At 39.7% G+C, this 21822-nt stretch overlaps 1 protein-coding gene and 1 pseudogene across 3 annotated transcripts in view; one reads left to right on the top strand and one right to left on the bottom strand.

Annotated features, from left to right (window-relative positions):
• The window catches only part of NME5 (NME/NM23 family member 5), a 29384-nt gene extending 28470 nt beyond the window's left edge, over window positions 1-914 (top strand). For all 3 annotated transcript variants that reach the window (XM_086411808.1, XM_086411810.1, XM_086411809.1), the window contains one exon: window positions 809-914. In XM_086411808.1, the coding sequence (XP_086267934.1) occupies window positions 809-883 (75 nt within the window). In that variant the 3' untranslated portion in view covers window positions 884-914. The remainder of the gene's footprint in view (window positions 1-808) is intronic.
• A 562-nt stretch (window positions 915-1476) lies between these two features.
• LOC147369431 (high mobility group protein B1 pseudogene) lies at window positions 1477-21033 on the bottom strand (annotated as a pseudogene).
• Between the last annotated feature and the right edge of the window lie 789 nt (window positions 21034-21822).

Below are 21822 nucleotides of genomic sequence, written 5' to 3'. Positions count from 1 at the left end.
CTATTAAGTGTGCAATAATATTATATCTTAAAAAAGACAATGTGTATAACTTAATCTAAAAAAATGTTAACCATCATCCTAGCCTTCAGTGAGTCATGATTATTTTGCAGTAAGATCACTGATCATAGACCACTACATGTGTGTTAAGTCACTTCCGTTGTGTCTGACTCTTTGTGACTCTATGGACTGTAGCCCACCAGGCTCCTTTGTCCTCTTGCCCATGGGATTCTCCAGGCAAGAATACTAGAGTGGGTTGCCATTTCCTCCTCTGGGGGATCTTCCTGACCCAGGGATGGAACCCACGTCTCTTATGTCTCCTGCATTGGCCGGTGTGTTCTTTACCACCACTCTACTTGGGAAGCCCTAGACCATTATAACAAATCTAACAATAATGAAAATGTTTGAAATATTATGAGAATTAGCAGACACAGAAAGACATGGAGACATAAAGTGAGCAGTTGCTCTTGGAAAAATGGTGCTGCTAATCTTGCTCAATGCAGAGGGCTCAAAAACCTTCAATTTGTAAAGAAAAAAGCTGTATCTGCAAAGTACAATAAACTGGTGGAGGAATATTATACCTGTATATACAAGGGTCATGTTATCTGTGAACATAGTTTTACCTTCCTTTCCAATTTGGATCTATGCTTGACAGTATTGCCTAATGTAATACTTATTGTTTCAATTTTTAGTGGTCATTTTCTTATTATTCCTAAAGTGATTTTGGAAACTGTTTTAAATTGATAGAGTATATATTGAAGAAAGTATGTGAACATTAATTAACATAAAGATTTTTTTTTCTTTTCCATAGATTTGGCTAGCTGATTGGCTGCTGAAAAATAATCCCAACAAACCTAAACTGTGTCATCATCCAGTTGCAGAATAATCTTATTAAAATAAAACCCTCAAAGAACAAATCATGAGCTGTCTTACTATAAAAGTCATGCTTCTACTTAAAAAAGTAACTCCTAAGGGTTTATGTAACTACATGTGAAATTATTTCTTAAAAATAAATTTTAAAAAAAATCTATTTTGTGCAGCAGGTAACATTATCTCAGATAAAACATTAGTTTGGGGTATTATCTTTTTCTAATATGAAAATGGTATTAATAGGAGAAGCACTTAGAATGTCAATAAAACAATTGCAACTTTTTATTTTTGCAGTTACAAAGTGGTGTTCAGTTAAGAGAACAATAATTCATATAGGATGCATCAGAGACAATTGAAGATGGTAAAACTACCATCCCTATGTAAAATTGATATTTTTTGTGCACCAACAAGAACCTACTTTACATTTCTTTGCCAATTTATTAATACAACTCGCATAATACATGAGGCAAAATTAGTATCTATTGAAAATACCACCAGGGCAGGGCTAGCTAAAGACACATTTGGTAGTATGTTAACTATATAGAAAAAGGCACTATACAGTTTAAAACCAAGTCTTGTACAGCTTTACAGTTCTTTTTTCTTTAGAAAGAGTGAGTTGTGCACAGGGAGGTTAAATGCTTTTAGACAAGCAGGAAACTAGAATCAACTTACTTATTATTATCATCTTCAACTTCCTTCTCTTTCTAATCCTTCTTTTCCGCCTTGATGACTATCTTTTTTGCTCCATGTTTTTTCTCTATCTTAGCAGCCTTCTTTTCATAAAGCTTCTTGTCATCTGCTGAAATGCTGTTCCATGTTTCTGCCAGTTCCTTTGCGACATTGCCAATGGGTATGCTGGGATATTCTCTTTTGATTTGGAAGAACAGGAGAAAAACTGAAGGCAGCCTCTTGTATGCATTGGGATCCTTGAGCTTCTTTTTTTGTTTCTCCTTTAGGAGGAATGTAGGTTTTCATTTCTCTGTTATAAAGCCCTTGTCTACCTTTACTATGCCTTCAAAATTTTCTTTTTCAACTGACTTGGTCTTCCATCTCTCTGAGCACTTTTTGGAAAACTCTGAGAAGGTGACTGGGTACTTGTGCTCCTTCTGGCAAGTTTGCCCAAAGAATGCTTATGATGGTGCTTTGTGGTCTCTTAGGGCATCCTTTCCCATGTTTAGTAATTTTTCCTCCCTGAGTCTCAAAGTCATCCAATGCCCGTCTGGCTCTCCCTTCCCCTCATGCTGTCTTTATGGAGGTCATTTTCTTGCAATGGCTTTCAATTTAAGATATGATTTTAACAGTGACGTAGTATTAAGTAATAGAAGGCTGATGTAAGATATTGCTTATTATTTTTTAATTTTGAGAAAATGTGGCATTTTAGTTATATTTTCCCTAGCCTATATTCTGTATTTACATGCATAATTAATGCATAGTTCAGAAAGATTAGTTTAAAAAATGTTAAGTATATAAGTAATTACAGTTTTCTTTTGCTATCCTATGGGCGTGCCTGATAGCTCAGTTGGTAAAGAATCCACCTGCAATGCAGGAGACCCAAGTTTTATTCCTGGGTTGGGAAGATCCACTAGAGAACGGATAGGCTACCCACTCCAGTATTCGTGGGCCTCCCTGGTGGCTCAGCTGGTGAAGAATCTGCCTGCAATGCGGGAGACCTGGGTTTGATCCCTGGGTTGGGAAGATCCCCTGGAGAAGGGAAAAGCTACCCACTCCAGTATTCTGGCCTGGAGAATTCCATAGACTCTACAGACCATGGGGTTGCAGAGTCAGACACAACTGAGCAACTTTCACTTTCTACTATCCAATAGTAGAGTGTTCTATGAAATCTCTCATAAGCAGAAAGAATGTAGATAGAAGACTCAGTTACCTTAGTTTGTTCACATCTTGTTAACTGAAGCACAAAGTAAACTGAGATAAAGCCCAGATGCTCACTGACAGTTAAAAGCTATGCTGGCTTGATGCTGGGATGCTAGTGTAGTTCCTTAGGAAGGAACTTGGTGGTGCTCCTCTTGTTGCTCAGTGTGCACACTGCTGAACTCAGTTCAGTTCAGTTCAGTCACTCAGTTGTGTCCGACTCTTTGTGACCCCATGAACCACAGCACACCAGGCCTCCCTGTCCATCACCAACTGCTGGAGTCTACCCAAACCCATGTCCATTGAGTCAGTGATGCCATCCAACCATCTCATTCTCTGTCGTCCCTTTCTCCTGCCCTCAGTCTTTCCCAGCATCAGTGTCTTTTCAAATGAGTCGGCTCTTTGCATCAGGTGGCCAAAGTATTGAAGTTTCAGCTTCAATATCAGTCCTTCCAATGAACACCCAGGACTGATCTCCTTTAGGATGGACTGGTTGATCTCCTTGCAGTCTAAGGGACTCTCAAGAGTCTTCTCCAACACCACAGTTCAAAAGCATCAATTTTCAGCACTCAGCTTTCTTTATAGTCCAACTCTCACATCCATACGTGACTACTGGAAAACATAACCTTGACTAGACTGACCTTTGTTGACAAAGTAATGTCTCTGCTTTTTAATATGCTGTCTAGATTGATCATAACTTTCCTTCCAAGGAGTAAGCGTCTTTTAATTTCATGGCTGCAGTCACCATCTGCAGTGGCTTTGGAGCCCCCCAAAAATAAAGTCAGCTACTGTTTCCACTGTTTCTCCCTCTATTTGCCATGAAATGATGGGACCAAATGCCATGATCTTAGTTTTCTGAATGTTGAGCTTTAAGCCAACTTTTTCACTTTCCTCTTTCACTTTCATCAAGAGGGCTTTTAGTTCTTCTTCACTATTTGCCATCAGGGTGGTGTCATCTGCATATCTGAGGTTATTGATGTTTCTCCCAGCAGTTTTGATTTCAGCTTGTGCTTTATCCAGCCCAGCGTTTCTCATGATGTACTCTGCAGATAAGTTAAATAAGCAGGGTGACAATATACAGCCTTGACGTACTCCTTTCCCTATTTAGAACCAGTCTGTTGTTCCATGTCCAGTTCTAACTGTTGCTTCCTGACGAGCATACAGATTTCTCAAGAGGCAGGTCAGGTGGTCTGGTATTCCCATCTCTTGAAGAATTTTCCATAGTTTGTGGTGATCCTCACAGTCAAAGGCTTTGGCATAGTCAATAAAGCAGAAATAGATGTTTTTCTGGAACTCTCTTGCTTTTTCGATGATCCAGCGAATGTTGGCAATTTGATCTCTGGTTCCTCTGCCTTTTCTAAAACCAGCTTGAACATCTGGAAGTTCACGGTTCACGTATTGCTGAAGCCTGGCTTGGAGAATTTTGAGCATTACTTTACTAGCGTGTGAGATGAGTGCAATTGTGCAGTAGTTTGGGCATTCTTTGGCATTGCCTTTCTTTGGGATTGGAATGAAAACTGACCTTTTCCAGGCCTGTGGCCACTGCTGACTTTTCCAAATTTGCTGACAAATTGAGTGCAGCACTTTCACAGCATCATCTTTCAGGATTTGAAATGGCTCAACTGGAATTCCATCACATCTTCTGAAGATGGAAATGAGGGCGACCAAAGAGATACCTTAACCAAAAGCAGTGAGTAGATCTTGGCTGGATACTGGTTTTAAAAATCAATAAAAGACCTTTAGGGGACAATTAAGGAGGTTTAGGTTTGGAAATGATAGGTGATGTTAGGAAATAATTGCCAAATTTCAAAGAGTCAAAATTATATGAGCATGAAAAGAGTATGTCATTATCTTTAGGTGAATGCATTCTGAAATATTTAGGGGTAAATTGTTTTATATTTGCAACTTATTTTCACATGATTCAGCAAGAGTTATTTTTATACATGTAAAGATAAAGTTAGCAAAATATTAACAATTATTCAGTATAGTTGGTGGGCATCCTAGTATTATTTTCATTTTTCCGTGCTTTAAAACTATTCACAAATGAAGTTGAGGGGGAAAGATCTATTATCATCAAAATCTAGTGGTATGTTTTTCACATTCTTGATAGGGAAACATTCAGATCCTATATAGCTCTTGATTAGATACACACATGAAACATACTAATCATTTATGATATGTTCTAGCCAGACATGTGTACCTTAAAATTATCTAGCCTTTAGGTCAACCTTCCTTCTTACAGTAGTAGGAAATAATGTGGTCATCTAAAGAATACCATAAAGAAGCAAAAATTTACAAGATGGGATGTTCTGTAGGACAGAGGCCCCTGTCTTTCAACAAATTGGTGTTAGGACAAATGGGACTCTTTTAGATTAACAGAGATGTAAGATCCATAATCAGAATCAACACTTGTTTCTAGATTGAACCCTCATTTAGGCAGACAAGGGGCAAAGGACATTTTTGAGACAACTGGAAGATTTGAATCTAGATTAAGTATTAGATGAAAATGTGTTCAAAAGGTAAAGATTGTTAACTGAAGAAACATATTGCAAAGCAATATGTACAGAGTAGTCTCACTTTGATAAATACATATATGTGCATATGTGTGGATTAAGTTGTAGAAGGATGCCCATTCAAATGTTACTGTATAATCTCTGGATGGTGGTAATATAATGTTTTGTTTTTTTTTTCTTATTTTTGTTTAGCTATATTTAAAATTTTCTACAATGTTCATATTACTGCTTTTGTCATTTTTAAAAAAGGTTTGGAAAGATAGGTGCCTTACTGGTTGCAACATTAATAGGGTTAGCAACACTTCCTTATTAATAGACTATGTTCAAGGTATATGTATGACCAAGATGCTTTACAAGTTTCGGTCCTGATGTTTATATGAGTTTTGGGACATATTCCTCCTGGAACTGGTATGTACACTGTATTTCAAAATACCTTTAACACTCATGTTGGAAAGACAAGCTAAAAATCTTAAAAATACAGATAAATAGTGGATGGCTATATTTTGAACAATGGCCAAGAGCATATAGGAAAAAGCAAATAATTTGTTACAATGAGATTCCAGCTTCAGGAGGTTATTTCCCCCACAAGAGCCTCCTCTTGTGCAAAAAAGTGGCTGCATTGTATATGGCAGAAAAATTCTATACTGGAAGCCATCTTTAGTCCCCAGACCTGCCATTTATTTTGTTTTTTAAGTGGAAGAAAAAAATAGAGAAACTTAATTTGAGACATGTTTTGGGAAAAAACAAATACATATAGATGGAAAACAATGTAGTTAGCCATAGGATTTTAAAATTTTGGACATGTTTGAGGTCATTATTTCATAGATCAGAACTAGAAAGTTTAACATAGAGTGAATAAGAAAAATGAGAAGACTGCCTTCTGACATAACCTGCAAGGTAATACCAAAGTCCTGTGTACACATTTGTTACTAAGTAATGGTAATTTAAGTAATTTAATGCATTTATCTTGAATGATAGTGTGATATTCTTATTAATCAAGGTACACAACTTCATTTAGTTCCTTTCTCTAGGACTCAAAAAGACCATGAAAGCAAGCAAGCAAGTATGCAGTTCTCTTATGACTTGAGATTAAATAGCAGTAGAAGTGCCTCCCCTTACCCTACGCAACCCCTGCTGCCAACACATACACACCCTTCACGGTCTTCTTAAACTTTGCTGAGAAATATGGTACATGTCTAACCTGGGTGTACCTACCTCAGCTTCTATGTGAAGGGTTTTGAAAAGTAAACTAGTGCTTGGAAAACCCAGGGCAATAGTTTATCTGCCGTAACTTAAGGGTGACACAGTTCAACTTGATTGGAAAATGTCACGGTTACTTGTATATATATATGTGTGTGTGTGTGTGTGTGTGTGTGTGTGTGTGTGTGTGTGTGTGTATATATATATATATATATATATAAATAAAATTTTGGGCTTCCCTGGTGGCTCAGCTAGTTAGGAAGCTGCTTGCAGTGCGGGAGACCCAGTTTTGATCCCTAGGTCAGGAAGATCCCTGGAGAAGGGACTGGCTATCCATTCAGGTATTCTTGCCTGGAGAATTGCATGGACAGAGGAGCCTGGGGGGCTACACAGTCCATGGGGTCGCAAAGAGTTAGGCGCAACATTTTCACTTTTCATATATAATTTTCTTTCTTTCTTTATGGCTGTGCTGGGTCTTTATTGCTTTGCTTGGGCTTTCTCTCTGCAGTCAGTGGGGGCTACTCTTCATTGTGGTGCAAAGGCTTCTCTTTGTGGTGGTTCCTCTTGTTACGGAGGACAGGCTCTAGGCGCACAGGCTTCAGTAGTTGTAGCATGCTGGCTCAGTAGTTGTGGCGAGGCATATGGAATCTGCTGGGACCAAGGATCAAACCCACATTCCCTGCATTGGCAGACAGATTCTTATCCACTGTACCACCAGGGAAGTCTGTGAACTGTGAACAGTTACTCTCAAGAAGTACTTTCCCAACTCAGAAATACTGCCCCTTCTTTCTTGTAGTTAACTCTATATAAAAGTATTTAGATTAAGCTTTGAGTTTTCATTCATAGATGGCTCAATTCTTCCTTGTTTGCTGCTACTTTGACTTCAAGTGCTTTTTCTTGAGTTCCTTATTTTTGTTAAGTTTCCCTGGTGGCTCAGATGGTAAAGCATCTGCCTACAATGAAGGAGACCCAGGTTTGGTCCCTGAGTCGGGAAGATCCCCTGGAGAAGGAAATGGCAACCCACTCCAGTACTCTTGCCTGGAAAATCCCATGGACGGAGGAGCCTGGTAGGCTACAGTCCACAGGGTCACAAAGAGTTGGACACGTCTGAGTGACTTCATTTTATTTTTGTTAGTCCGCTTTCTAATAACATTCACTGTACTAATTGTGCTAACATTCACTATACTAACCTTTGGAAGGACTGATGCTGAAGCTGAAACTTTAATACTTTGGCCACCTGATGTGAAGAACTGACTCATTGGAAAAGACCCTGATGATGGGAAAGATTGAAGGCAGGAGAAGGGGACGACAGAGGACGAGATGGTTGGATGGCATCACTGATTTGATGGACTTGAGTTTGAGCAAGCTCTGGGAGTTGGTGAAGGACAGGGAAGCCTGGCGTGCTGTAGCCCATGGGGTCACAAAGAGTCGGACATGACTGAGCAACTAAATTGATATTAACTCTGTGCCTTTCATTTAAGATCTATAATTGCTTTATAAAAGTTAATTAAATCTTAGAAATCCCCAGACTTATGAGAGCCTTTAATAGAGAAATTTACTTCTAAAGGTAGAGTCCAGTGATTTCTGGCAATTTCAGATAAAGACTGTAAGGAAGATAACTTTCACCTTACTGAAGGATGTGACTAAAGGAAAAAAAAAATCATTGTAGAGCAGTTCTGCATAGCTTTCCTATTAACTAGATTCTTTAGTCCATTGGAAAGGGGAGATGACTAAGTAATATGATGTCTGTTCCATTCCTGCATCCAAAGTGACCCAGAAAGTTCTCTCCCCTCATTCAAGGGTTGATGACACTGCTGAGATTGATGCCTTTTGTTCCCAGACCAAATTGTTTTTTATAGCCCACCCCCTGCCAGCACTTTCCAAAGTGCCACTGCCATCAGCTCCAGAGGGAGCCCCTTCCTCAGGCTTCCTGGCCAGCAGCTGCACTGTGATGGCAGGGAGCTCGGAATGGGAGGAGAAAGCAGCTTGCAGACAAATGGGCAGCTAATCCGACCAACAGCCCATCACTAGAACCATAAAAAAATTCCTTTTTTCCCCCACTTGCCTCATCTGCATTTCTTGGCTGAGGTGGCGATGGAATGCTCCTTGGGAAAGTTATGGTTTCACATGGTCTATCAAGCAACCTCAAATTTCCCCCCTTTTTTCTTTCTCAAACAATTCTGCTTAGTTAGCCTAGTGTTGTCAAATCACTACAGACCTTACAGGTAGTAAAAGAACAATAAGGGAATAGTAGAAACAACTTGGTGCCAATGAGATTGACAAATTAGATAAAGTCCTTAAAAGACACAGCTACCAACAGTGTCTCAATCTAAATGAGAATTTCTGGATCCTTCTTTAAACTTTCTGTCATTGTTTGGATCTCTCAGTGTTCAACTTTAGTTTAGAAGCAGCCCTACTGAACTTAGTAAGCATTCTCAACTGTTCTACTAAGATCCAGTTGTTTTTCACACAAGTTTTCTATTTTGGGGATAGAGAGGGTAAAGCTATTTTATTAGAATAAGATTTTTAAAATTTTATAAGAACGTCTCAGGGATTAATCTTATTTTAATCAGGATTATAAAATTCTGATCCTTCTGAGTGGCCTTTATGTTAGGGCCAGAATGACAACCTTGCTGGTCTTTATGTAGTGTTCCTAGTCCTTAACAATGTGAGAACATTTCAAGGCGAGAGAGGGTAAAGCTTATTTTATAAGAATAAGCATCTCAGGGGTTAATAAATCTTATTTTAATCGGATTATAAAATTCTGATCCTTCTGGGTGGCCTTTATGTTAGAGCCAGGATGACAACCTCACTGGTCTTTATATAGTTTTTCCTAGTCCTTGACAATGTGAGAACATTTCAAGGTGTCTTTAACATATATATGTGATTAGAGCCTCTTGCACCATAAAATGGTTAGCCACGGACCCATATAAAACAGTCAGTCTACAATGAGGTTGAAGCTTTGGAAACATCACATCCTTTTCAGTGGTACTTGCTTTTATAGTGTCATTTAGCAAATGGACTGTGAAGAATTAGTCATGCCAAACTTCTAACCATCCGATGACTAGCTACAGAATAAACATCCCCGATGAAAATTTTTAGATTTTAAAGCTTTAGTCTTTCTTTTCAAAGTTTCAATTAAAATAAAATACTATATCTACTAGGACCCCCAAGTTCTCGTCTATAACTTGTTTGCACCTTTCAGAGATACAAGATCAGCACTTACGTGCTACACATAAGTAGCACACCATTATGAGTTCCTTTATGCCTCTCAGGGGTGGTTTGAGAAAATGGAATCTTTGAAGCCACTGTAGTCTTTGTGGTGAGAAACATAATATGCTAAATTAAATAAAAATGTGATGCCGTTAGGCACATTAATGAAATCACATTGTTATATTCCTCTTTCTGTTATGCATATTGTAGGTCCCAATCTGAACACCGTATTATATGTAGGAAGCCAGACCCTCTGTTTAGCTTCCTGTGGGTCTGGATGCCCTCAACCTGTCCTTGGCTCTTCAGTGGTTACCTGGGTCTGAGGCCTGACTCTGGGATCTCCTATGCCATCTGAGCTGGCCTTTTCACTGGATTCCATGCCCTTGTATCTTCTTAGAATACTTTTCTTCCTTTTTAACTAGCCTTTTGATCGTTTACCTTTATCAGTGAGTTTGGTATTCCTGACTTCTACATAAGCCGCTATAAAGATTTTGATATGCCAGTTATATCTTAATATGAATTTTTAAAAGATTTTGAAATTCTGAAACACATTGCAGAGTAAGAGTTAAAATCAGTGTGCCAGCATGTTTTCTTCCTATTCTAACTGATCAGGGGAACCTGAGTTGAATGTACACATTGCCCATATAGAAAACAGGTTTCCTACTCCATGAGTAGTTGTTTGAAATTAAATTTCACTGCGTTGTGACAGAAAATACTGAGTATCTTGTGTGTATATAATATGCTATAAAAGTATTTTATAGTTGTTAATCTGGCATTCAGGACTCCCACAGACTGGTCAGAGTTTATCTTTCAAAACATGTCTCCCCAGAACCTGCCTTATGGTTGCTGCTGTAGCTACAGTCATCTGTTTGCTCACATTGCTCATTACTCACTTTGTTCATTTGCTAAAGCCATTCTCTTCCTTTACTCTGCTCTCCTATATCACGATACTGGAGATTCTCCTGTTCTTTTAGGCTTGTACAATTCCTAGCCTAGGAGACAATTTCCTGTAATTTTGCTCTAATGCGTGCTTATCTCATGTGCATACAAACTACTCATGCTTAATTGCTGACTTATCTGGCATGTAATAATATACTTTGATATAATGTGCTGGACATAATGGTGAAATAATTTAGCATTTGGCCTTTATAAACAGCAAAGCAGTTTTATATCATAACTCCATCATGACTTCCTAGTTCTGTGACTGTGGGAAAAATTACTTAACCTCTCTGAGTCTGCTTCCTCATCTCTCTACTGGGGCTAATGATAATACCTACATTGAAAGTGAAAGTGTTAGTTGCTCAGTCGTGTGTGACTCTTTGCGATCACATGGACTGTAGCCTCCCAGGCTCCTCTGTCCACGGGATTCTCCAGGCAAGAATACTGGAGGGGGTTGCCATTTCCTTCTCCAGAGGATCTTCCTGATCCAGGGATCGAACCTGGGTCTCCTGCATGCAGTACCTACCTTACCAGGATTGTTTTAAGGATTAAATGTGATAATATATGTAAAATTACCTAACAGTGCCTCGTGACGCCGAGTAAGCACTCAGTTAAAGTTAGCTATTATTTTTTACCTTGTCTTTTTTTTTTTTTTAAACTTATGTATGGACTATGTTCCCATCATTAATGGAAGGATTACTATCTATTGTTACCTATTATGTGCCAAGCATTGTGCTAAGCACTTTTCACTTATGTTATCCTATTTAATTTTTACAACAATCTTGAGGTTAAAGTGATTTGATATATAGGCCATATCTGGGAATTATTAGAGCCAGAGTTTTGAACTTAATTATATTTGCCTCTAAAACCTTTTTATTATTTAATGGTGCTTTTTCATAGACAAGGGAAACTTCTTATTTTTCTCATAGGGTGAACCAAGTGTGTGTACAAACCAAGTTCATTCATTTAATGGATTTATTGTGTATAAATAAATGAAATGGAACTTGGGGTTTTACTCCATTTATGCTATCGCTTTTTGTGGCCAACAGTCATATGTTCTCTTCCTCCTTCACTCAGAAAGTGCTTCCAAATTCCTTTTCATTCTCTGTAATACTTAAGGCACCAGTACCTTTATTTATACTTAATCACTGCATGCTCTTGTTTATCTGCTTAAAACAAAAACCTTTGCTAATTAATTTTAAACCTCCTAATCCAATCCCTTTATTTATAATCAAAGCAAACAAGGCTCAGAATAGCTAAGAGACCTGCCCAAGGTGACACATGAAGCTAATGGCTGGTGATCCAGGTTCCTGGCTCATACCCAGAGTGCTATTCATTATACCAAGAGCCTCTGGAGAAGAACCACTTGAAAATATTATCGTCATAAGCAGTTAAAAACCTCCACTTGCTGTCTTATTTGTGGTAGTAATTTAATAATAAATCCCTGTAAAATATAATGTACAAAGAAGCTTCCATCTGCACAGAATTCAAATTAGTAAAATCTAATCATAAGACTCTATGTACATGAAGAACATTTGACTGTTGCTATTTTATAGGCTATCTGTTTCTAGAAACCAGAAGGTATTCTAATTTATTCTGTATGGCAATTGGTATGGGACATCTTATGAAGACCAGAACTGTCAGAATAGAGAAATTTAGAGGCTAGAAATAAAATTTTAGAATTTGAAAAAAAAATTCATGAAAATCTAATCAAATTCCCTTCTTTTTTATAGTAAAGATTTTGAAACAGAGAAAGTGGCATAGCTTTACAGTAAAATCTGTGGCAAAATTAGCATCACTTTTCTCACAATACTGAATTACCTCTCTTGGTTACCTCAAAATTAAATTGTGTTGATTGTCATAGAAAATTGCAGGAATAAATCCTTTTGGAAAAATGTAAGACAACCTTCATGCAACTAAAATTAAACATTACCTTAATCTCTTTTGGAACACAAACCCCATTATTATTCAGGCAACTTCATTGCAAGTACAGATTTTCTTGGCTTTTTGATAGTCCTTATGTATTACTGGTAGAATTGATTTTTCACCAGAAATATCAGAATTCAGAAAAAGAGAAAATGGAATTATTTCAGCTAAACAAGAACTTTGAAAATCTCCTGATGTGATGTATTCCAAAGTGGCCTCAATTTTTCAGCAACTTCTGAACATGGAGAGGAATCAGAATGGGAATCATCTCTAAGAGAATCAATAGTTCTTTTCTAACATCTTAGCCCTCAGACAACAAAAATGTCTGGCTGTTCATTAGAACTTTAACAAAAATTTCATCCTTGCTATTTTCTTTAGGTTGTGGAGTGAGTAGGTATACCTATCGGAGCCCAGAATTTGAGAGAAATTTTGTATTATTGTTAATTTTTAAATAAAATTTCATTCTTCCCAGTTTATGCTCCTATAGATTCCTGCCTGGTTTTTTTTTTCCCCTCTCACACCATGCCACCCAGTCTGGATATGAGAAATCAGGATGAGAAGATGACAGTCAGCATATGACACAAGGGGGAAATGCATCCATACCCTCCGCTCAGCCCTACCCTTCAAATTCTGGAGATTGTTTAGAGTCAACCCCAGGACACTGGTGAATGTGGGAAGCTCTTGAGGGGCAAGAGGTGGGAGGGTGCCAGGGGCCTGAAAGATCATATGGAGCTCCCTGCCAAGCTGGCCTAGGATTAACCCGTGGTTTCCCAGCCAGAGCTAATCCAGCTGTTTTGCTTTCCTGGGGTCTCTCATCTTAATCTATGAAATTGACCAACTGAGTTTGACCGTGACTGGCTTTGTTTTGCAAAACAAAATTGGTAAGGCAGGCCTCACGCTGACTGACTGAATGGTGTCATCAGCCCAATTCAAGGGGTGCCACAAAAGCAAGGAAATGAAACTTCAATTTCCTCCTCATGTTAAATGATAGCTTATCATACCGATTATGACCCTTATGCAGCTCAGGGTTAAGTATTTTATTGCTTTTTTTTTTCCCCCGCGAACAGCCATAAACCACTCTCTCCTTCCACTTTTTCCTCTAACCCCTGCCCCCAACAACACACCTGACTGAGGCTCATTGGAAAGGACTGCTCTCTGTTGTCAAAGGACAGACAACCCAAACATCCTTTCTTAACCCTACCAAACTGTCACCATTTTATCTTGATTCTAGGAAGTACAAGATATGTTTTAAGACAAAACAGAAACAAGCCAACAACCAGGGTGGGAGGAAGTCTATCTGGCTTAAGAGTACCTTTATAATGTTCAGTTCCTCTCACTAGGATGAGCTCTCTTCAGTTCTGGGCCAGGCAGAGATGGCTTGCTTTCATCTCTATGTTCCTACTGTCCCAAATAAAAGTATACACTTTTATTTGCCTGTTTATCACACCGCATTATTATAGGCACAGGTGTGCTTTCCTTTTTGATCAGGAAGAACTGTGTCCCTTCTTGTGTACCTCCTAGACAGGCACCTGGCACAGTCCATAGAAGACGTTCACTGAATGAACAGATGGATGGAGGCTCCCCACAAAGATTAGGTCATCTATTTCTCTACCTGCCAGCAAACCTGTACCTATCTATTCCCAAAATCAAAAAGAGGTTCAGTTGCTCAGGTTACTCACTGGGCACATGTAGACAACAATGGGAGAGGTGTGGTGGTTCTTTGGACTTGGGCCTGTGCCCTCTTCCCTTCACTTCCTACTCCTTTTAGGAAATCTCATTTACTCCCATGGCTTCAGTATTGGTGACTCCAGAATTTGGATCTCCTTCTCAGAGTTCTTCTCTAGTTTATTTAGCCATTTTCCCCAGACTTAATAGCCAATTGCCTGCTTAATATTTCCACTTGAATGTCTCAGAAAAAATGTAAAGTTAATGTGTTTGAAATGGAACACTTGATCTGCATCTTCCCATTATCCCTAACCTGGTCCTCATTTTGCCTGTATCTGTAAATGGCACCACCTGCCACTCAGTTACTAAAGCTAGGAAACTGAAGGTCATCCTAGATCCTTCTTCTCTCACCCATCACGTCCAGTCCATCAGCAACTTTATTGGTGCTACCTCTTTTATCTGTACTGTCCATGTTTCTTCTTGCCTCTGTTCACTTTATCCCTGCCTTAGTCTACTTCACTATCAGCTCTTGCCTGGCTTAATACAACTGCCTCCTTGTCTTCAGGCTTCCACCCTTGACCATCTCTGGTTCATTTTCCATACAGTAGCCAGCATGAGTTTTCTTACAAGGTAAATAGGAGCCTATCACACCCTAACTTAAAATCTTTCAATGGCTTTCAATTTCTCTGGAACAAAATTCAAACATTTTACTGTGACCAGCTGGGTCTTGGATGATCTGGACCCTGCTTACTTTTCTAAGTTCATCTCATGTCACCACATGCAAAGCATTCTCCAGTTATATCAAACTTTTTATCAGTTCTCAGAATTTCCCAAGCTCTTTTCTGCTTTGGGCCTTGCTGCTTGTTAATGCTTCTCTCTGAAATATGTTTTCTTAAAGCTCTTACAATTAATTCCTTTGGGTATGAGTTTAAATGTCAACTTCACAGAGCTCTGACCAGTTTTTCTTAAAATGTTGCTGCCTTATTGTAAGAGCCCTACAATTTCCATCATGACACTTACCTCAATCTGTGATAGCCTATTTTTTTTTAACTTATTCATTGTATGTGTCATCCATGAAAATGCTAGTTCCATGAAGGCAGAGACTTTGTCAGTGTCATGAACTTCTTTATCCCTCGCATTAGTGCTATGCCTATAACAGAGTGTGTGACCAAGAAATGTTTATTGAATGCATGAAGTGAGTTATAAATAAGAGCACTATATAATTGCCATCAAACAGTACACTTTCTGGAATGAAAGGAGGCACAATTACAATTATACTTGGAATAGCATGTATAAACTATGAGACAATAGAAAGAGCACTGGATTTCTAGAGATGTCAGCATTCAAGGTGACTCTGATTTTGTGTCCTTCAACATTTTTATTTAGGTGAAGCCAATTTAAGGTGAATATGAAGGAGAGGAGAAGGGGTACGTACCATGAAGCTTAATGTAGCTGGGAGAATAGGCTGACCTTTTCCTTTGTCTTGGGCTCAAGTGATAACGGTATGTTTGAGAACCTCAAATGTTCTCTTTCATTCTCTTTAGACTTAACATTTTCTTTTTAAATATCACATACCATATACAGGGGCTTCCCAGGTGGTACTAATGATAATCTGCCTGCCAAAGCAGGAGATACAAGAGGCACAGGTTCAATCCCTGGGTCGGGAAGATCCTCTGGAGTAGAGGCAACATACTCCAGTATTCTTGCCTGGATAATGTACAGAGGAGCCTGGCAAGCTATTCCATGAAACTGCCAATAGTCATACATGACTGAGTGACTGAGCACACACATACCATATGCAAGCCCTCCCCCCATCAGTTAACCAGTCTAAAGTTACTGCCCCGCTGATTGGTCCTGAGAGTAGTTTGGACCACTAACCCCAACTCCAAGAGCAGAGGACCTAGAAATTGATTACATTTGAAATTAGAAGACCTGAGGTCTATCCTCAGCTTGACATTTAACTAGGCAAATGACCTTGGGCGAATTTCTTTCCTCTTCTGTGAAGTGAGAGGTTTACAGGAGATGACTGCTAAGGTCTCTTTCGTCTCTGAAATTCCATGTCCTGTACAAATCACCCAGCAAAGGCAGAGTGTCATGAGAGGCTGGCAGAGCCACCAAGAGGGGTAACAAGGCCCTACTTCCAAAGAGGAGACTTGACAGCTCTATCACTGAGGCATAGAAAAGTACATAATGTCTAGATATCATAGGCGGTAAAATTTAGTTTGTATCAAATACAAGGCAGGCAATTTCAAAGAGCAGATAGACCTTAAAGAAGAAAATGGTTTTAACTGAGATATGGAAGTTGCATGGAAATGGTGTATACAAGAATTGTCATAACCTAGTCTAGCTGAAACTGAGGAAACAAGGGATAAAATTGAAAAAGCAAAATAGGCGTTACCTCTGGGAAGGGTGGTAAGCCGGCAGGAGAAGGGAGTGTAGGTATTACTATTACTCACTTTTTGGTCTGTGTATTTCTAAATTTTTTGGATTTTCATGAGATTATGTTCATGGGAATTTTTTTTTTCAATATTTACAATAAGATTGTGTCAAATTTAGGAGACTTGAGATGTCAAGTCAGAGAATTGGGACTATATTCACTAGGATAGTGGTCCCCAACCTTTCTGGCAACAAGGACTGGTTTTGTGGAAGAGTTTTTCCGTGGATTGTAGGTGTGGTGGATGGTTTCAGGGTGATTCAAGTACATTACCTTTATTGTGTACTTTATTATTATTACATCAGCCCCACCTGAGATCATCAAGCATTAGCCTAGAGGCTGGAGACCTCTGCTCTAGGACACTGGTGGTTTTCTTTTTAAGTCAGGTTATGATGAAGATAGTGTCTTAGTAAGAAAGTATGATAGCATTGTGTTGGGTAGAGAGTTGAGCACAATATCAGTTATTGAGTTAGCACAAAATTCAGGTGCAATATGACAAGCTGAGCAGAGGGAGAAGTCGAGGATGATGCGTTAGTTAAGCCTTAGTCACTCAAAGTGTCATTAGGTTACTGATGGAAGTAGAGGACTCATTTCTGTCACTCAAATAGAAATGGCTTGTGGAATATTAGAGCTGTGGTGCCTGGAGCTTGCACAGAAACAGAGATTTTGGAATCATCAGCACAGAAATAAAACTGGGATTTTAAAGTAGCTAAATGCTTCACAGGTGAGAACAGAGAAGGAAGCGTGTCCTGACTGTCAGCTTCATGTTCTTGTCCCTGCGCTGCCTGCAGGCCCCTAGGACAGGAGGATCTTGTTGATTGAGGTTCTGGCTGAAGTGGAGGGGTTAGAAATGAACTTGAGCCATGGAGAAACGCAAGTGGGGCCTGATGGGACAATCAAAGTTCTGTGACAGCCAAGAATAGGTAGATTCTTCAGATTCTTGAGGGCAAAGGTGAATGCAGTTGGGGTTTAAGAAGTGTATCTGGCTTACACCCTACCTACCTCCTCACCAAAACCCAAAGCTGGTGCATTTGAATAAGGTCAAGGAAAAAATAGTGTAAGAGAGAACTAGTGAAAAACTGAAGTAATTCAGTTATTCAGGTTGGATAAAAGGAATGCTTGAAGGCCAGAATCCGTGATGAGGGGTCCTAGAAGATTTGGTAGACTTAAAACACAGCAGTGCTGATTCAGGTTAGGCATGCGGCAAATGTCCTGATAGGCACTTTATCCTAGTAAGGAAGTATTAGCTTCTCCCTCTATCCCTGATAGTCTTTGAAAACAGAGTAGAAGATGTGCTCCTCTTCACTAGGCCTTTGATTGGGAGCTCTCTTGTTAAGAAGCAGATAGCTGAATCAAGTGATCTCTTACAGATTGCCAAGAAATGTCAAGGGACCATCTCACCATCCCCTAGACCTGTCATAGGTATACCCTGGTACCTGGGAATCTGAGGGGAATGTGTACCACCTTTCCCTTACCCACATCCCACCCATCCCCTACCATATTCCACCTCACTTACCCACTGCCTACCTCCTCCCTCCCTGACCAAATGCAGTCTGAGGCTTCCCAGAGCCTTGGCCTAATTTCCTCAATGCTTTCATTGGTCATCATACATTCATTTTTTGATAAAAAGGGCAGCCTGGCAGGGTGGGCAGAATACCAGCCATGGAGAGTGTTCAGGGCCTTGGAATCTAATGTTCAGCTATCTCGCTTGGTGATACTGGGGGTTGGGAAGCAGGGGGAACTTTCCTCCTCCAAACCTAACTTTCCTTCTGTGGTGTGAGTGTGCTCGCTCGGTTGTATCGACTCTTTGTGACTCCACAGACTGCAGCCTGACAGGCTTCTCTGTCCATGGGATTTTGCAGGCAAGAATACTGGAGCAGGTTTCCATTTCCTTCTCCAGGGGATCTTCCTGACGCAAGGATCGAACCCGGGTTTCTTGCATCTCCACTTTGGCAGGCAGGTTCTTTACCACTGTGTCACCTGGGAGTCCCTATCTCCTGTGGTAGGGAATGCAGTAGAATTAGAAGGATGTAGAGCACTAGTCTCACCCAGAGGTCTTTAACTTCTTCTAGAAGTCTTTGCTCTGATCTTTGTTTTCATCCCCCTCCCACCCACCCAAACATCTTTATCTAGGCCCTTGATCACTATTTTGAGATCAGTTATATGAGTACTTTGTGATCTGGGGCTAGAAATTTGTCTTTCTCTGGAGCCTGTATTTTTTCCCTCTAGCCTCTAAAGTAAACACCCCTCTTTTGACTTTTCCTTTGAAACTTTGACCTCTACTGTAGACCACACTGGTTAGCCTCTTTCTTTGAGTACCCCCTGGAGAACCAGGATTCTGCCCTCCCAAGTCAGCGGGAGCCAGGCTATCTGCTTTATCATTCCAAGGAAGGCCTTTGCAAGTCAAAAGTTAGGTTTCTTCTCTCTGGAGAAGGGCTGAGAAATGTGACTCTCCTACTTGTAGAAGAGGGAGGAAAAGGACACCTTTCACTGCATATAAATGGAGTCCTTCTACAAAGCTGTCATGACAGTTAAGAATGTTGCCAGGGATCCCTGGGGTCCCAGAGTGTAAGTGGTGTAAAGGAAGAATATAAAGTCATATGGTAGGAAGTCTGAATTCAAATCTACCTCCTTATGTTTAAGGTTGGTTGCTTAACTTCTCTGAGCCACACTTTCCTCAGTAGTAAGGGAAATAATTGTAACTCTAACTGGATTGTTCTGAGGATTGGAGATACGTATTAAACATCTGACACTTAGTAGATGCCCAATTACTTCCTTTCCGCCCTTACGACCACACACCAGCAAGCCCTAAGGAGATTGGCAGGAGACCATGGGAAACTGGGAATAGGCCTTAGGGTTTTCTTGTTGTTGTTCAGTTGCTAAATCGTGTCCGACTCTTTGCTACCCTGTGGACTGCAGCATGTCAGGCTTCTCTGTCCTTCACTATCTCCCAGAGTTTGCTCAAGCTCATGTCCATTGAGTTCTTAGGAGTCATTAATTCTGCTCATGGCAAAGATGGGGAGAAGAGGGAGAAGGAAGAAGAGGTGAAGGAGGAAGAGGAGGAGAAAAAGCTTTGTAAGGGCCTGGCAAGCCTAGACTGAGAAAACAGAAGCTTCTATTCTCCAGGCAATGTGGAGCAGTGCCTGAATTTACTGAAATATGGGACTTGGCTCATGGACAGGTTTCCCTCATCGAGTTGATTCCTTTTTCAGCAGTTTTTCAAGATCCACTATCAGATTGTGACTGCCAACCTGCCTGTCTTGGGCCCTGAACCTATCAAACATGAGTTTTTACTGTTCTGTCACCTTAATGATAGCCAGCTTGTTAAGAATGAGCCAAAAGGGTAGGAGTGTAGGGTTGTAACTATTGAATCTGAATGCCACTGTAATGCCTAGAAATGACCCCCTGACAGGAAGGTGATGGATGCAGAGAAATCCAAATTCCTTTAGTTTGTAGCCCAGGGTCCATGTGGGAAGATTGGTTGATTGCCATGAGGGTAAAATGAATGAGGTTGGAAGAAGCTTGGAAGGATTGGGACTATGAGCTTTGAGGGGAAGTAGGCAAACTGTTCATGGAATTCTGTTTCATTAGTGAAAATCTCAAATATAAACCCCTAGAAAACATAAGGCATGTTCTCCATGATTGATAGTTGGGTTGGGAAGATCTGCTGGAGAAGGGATAAGCTACCCACTTCAGTATTCTTGGGCTTTCCTTGTGGCTCAGATGGTAAAGAATCCGCCTGCAATGTAGGAGACCTCGGTTTGATCCCTGGGTTGGGAAGATCCCCTGGAGAAGAGAAAGGCTATCCACTCCAGTATTCTGGCCTGGAGAATTTCCACAGAGTGTATGATCCATGGGGTTGCAAAGAGTCGGACATGACTGACTTTCACTTCACCAGGCATCAGGAATGGTTTTATTTCTGAAAATCTCCCCTAAGGTCATTTGGGAATGTCAACAAGGTCCTGGAGAAAATGTCAAAGCATCAGATACCTGGGGTCTTTGGATGGAGATTCAGTTATGGATAAAGAGAAAAGTCTAGGTTGTTCAATTCCTTAGCAGTTTCATAACTCAGGTTTCATGATGAGTAATTTGGCATCTATATTTATTGAGGGTTTAACCTCAAAGTCAGATAACTGTTTTCCCTCTGAGCCCCAGGAAAATAATCTTTTCTTTTGGTTGCCTATTACTTCACCACAATTTTTGTACTTAGATGATATCTCTTACATCCCCCCTTCTACTACCACCTCTCTCTCTCTCTCTCTCACACACACACTTCTTTGTTGCTAACTGTAGTGTGTGTGTGTGTGTGTGTGTGTTTACCTTCCTTGAAGTGAGGTAGAGGAAATCTTCCATTTCCTTGACATAGGCTACTTTTATGGATTTCTTCTTGTCTCTGGTGTCTGACATCTGTGATAGTTGGTAGTTTTAAGTGCACAAATGATTGAGGGCAGGAGAAGGGGATGACTGAGGATGAGATGGTTGGATAGGATCACCAACTCAATGGACATGAATTTGAGCAAACTCCGGGAGACAGTAAGGACGGGAAGACTGGTGTGCTGCAGTCCATGGAGTCAGAAAGAGTCGGACATGACTTAGCAACTAAACAACAACAACAAAATAGAGATAAGTGTAGACTTGCAAAGCACCTGCTTATGGTTTTTCTTGAGATGCCAACTTCCTTAATAAATATTTTACCTTCTTTTTCACTTAAACAAAAACAATGGATTGGTTATTCCCTGTTGGCATTAAAAATTAATGTTCTATTAATTCTTTTTGAAGACAAAAAATTTGTTTATTGTGGACAAATATAAAAATACAGAAAAACACAAAAAGGAAAACAAACCACTCTATTTTGGTATTACATGACAGCTAATATTTTTCTCTTTTTAAAACAAAATTGAATTCATTCTGAACATGCTGTTTTGTAACTTTATTTGCTTAATTGTATCATGCATGTTTTTCATGTTACCAAATATTTTTCCAGAATATTATTTTAATGGCTAATATTCCATTGTGCAGCCATGAGTTAATTAGTGTGCCCGATGTTGAACATTTAAATTGTTTTTTTTTTTTAATTTAAAACATTAAGAATGTTTCCCTACTCTTGGTGATCAGCCACTTTACTTATTTATTTAACATAGCTGAATATCTCTTCCCTGTGGGGTGTTTGGCCTTTGCAGAGAGGGAAGACTCTAA

This window comes from Bos grunniens, chromosome 7, assembly GCF_055505025.1.
Source record: "Bos grunniens cultivar Pamir isolate PY7600 chromosome 7, Bosgru_T2T1.0, whole genome shotgun sequence".
In the NCBI taxonomy this organism is placed as follows: domain Eukaryota; kingdom Metazoa; phylum Chordata; class Mammalia; order Artiodactyla; family Bovidae; genus Bos; species Bos grunniens.
This window is presented reverse-complemented; position numbering and strand designations above follow the sequence as displayed.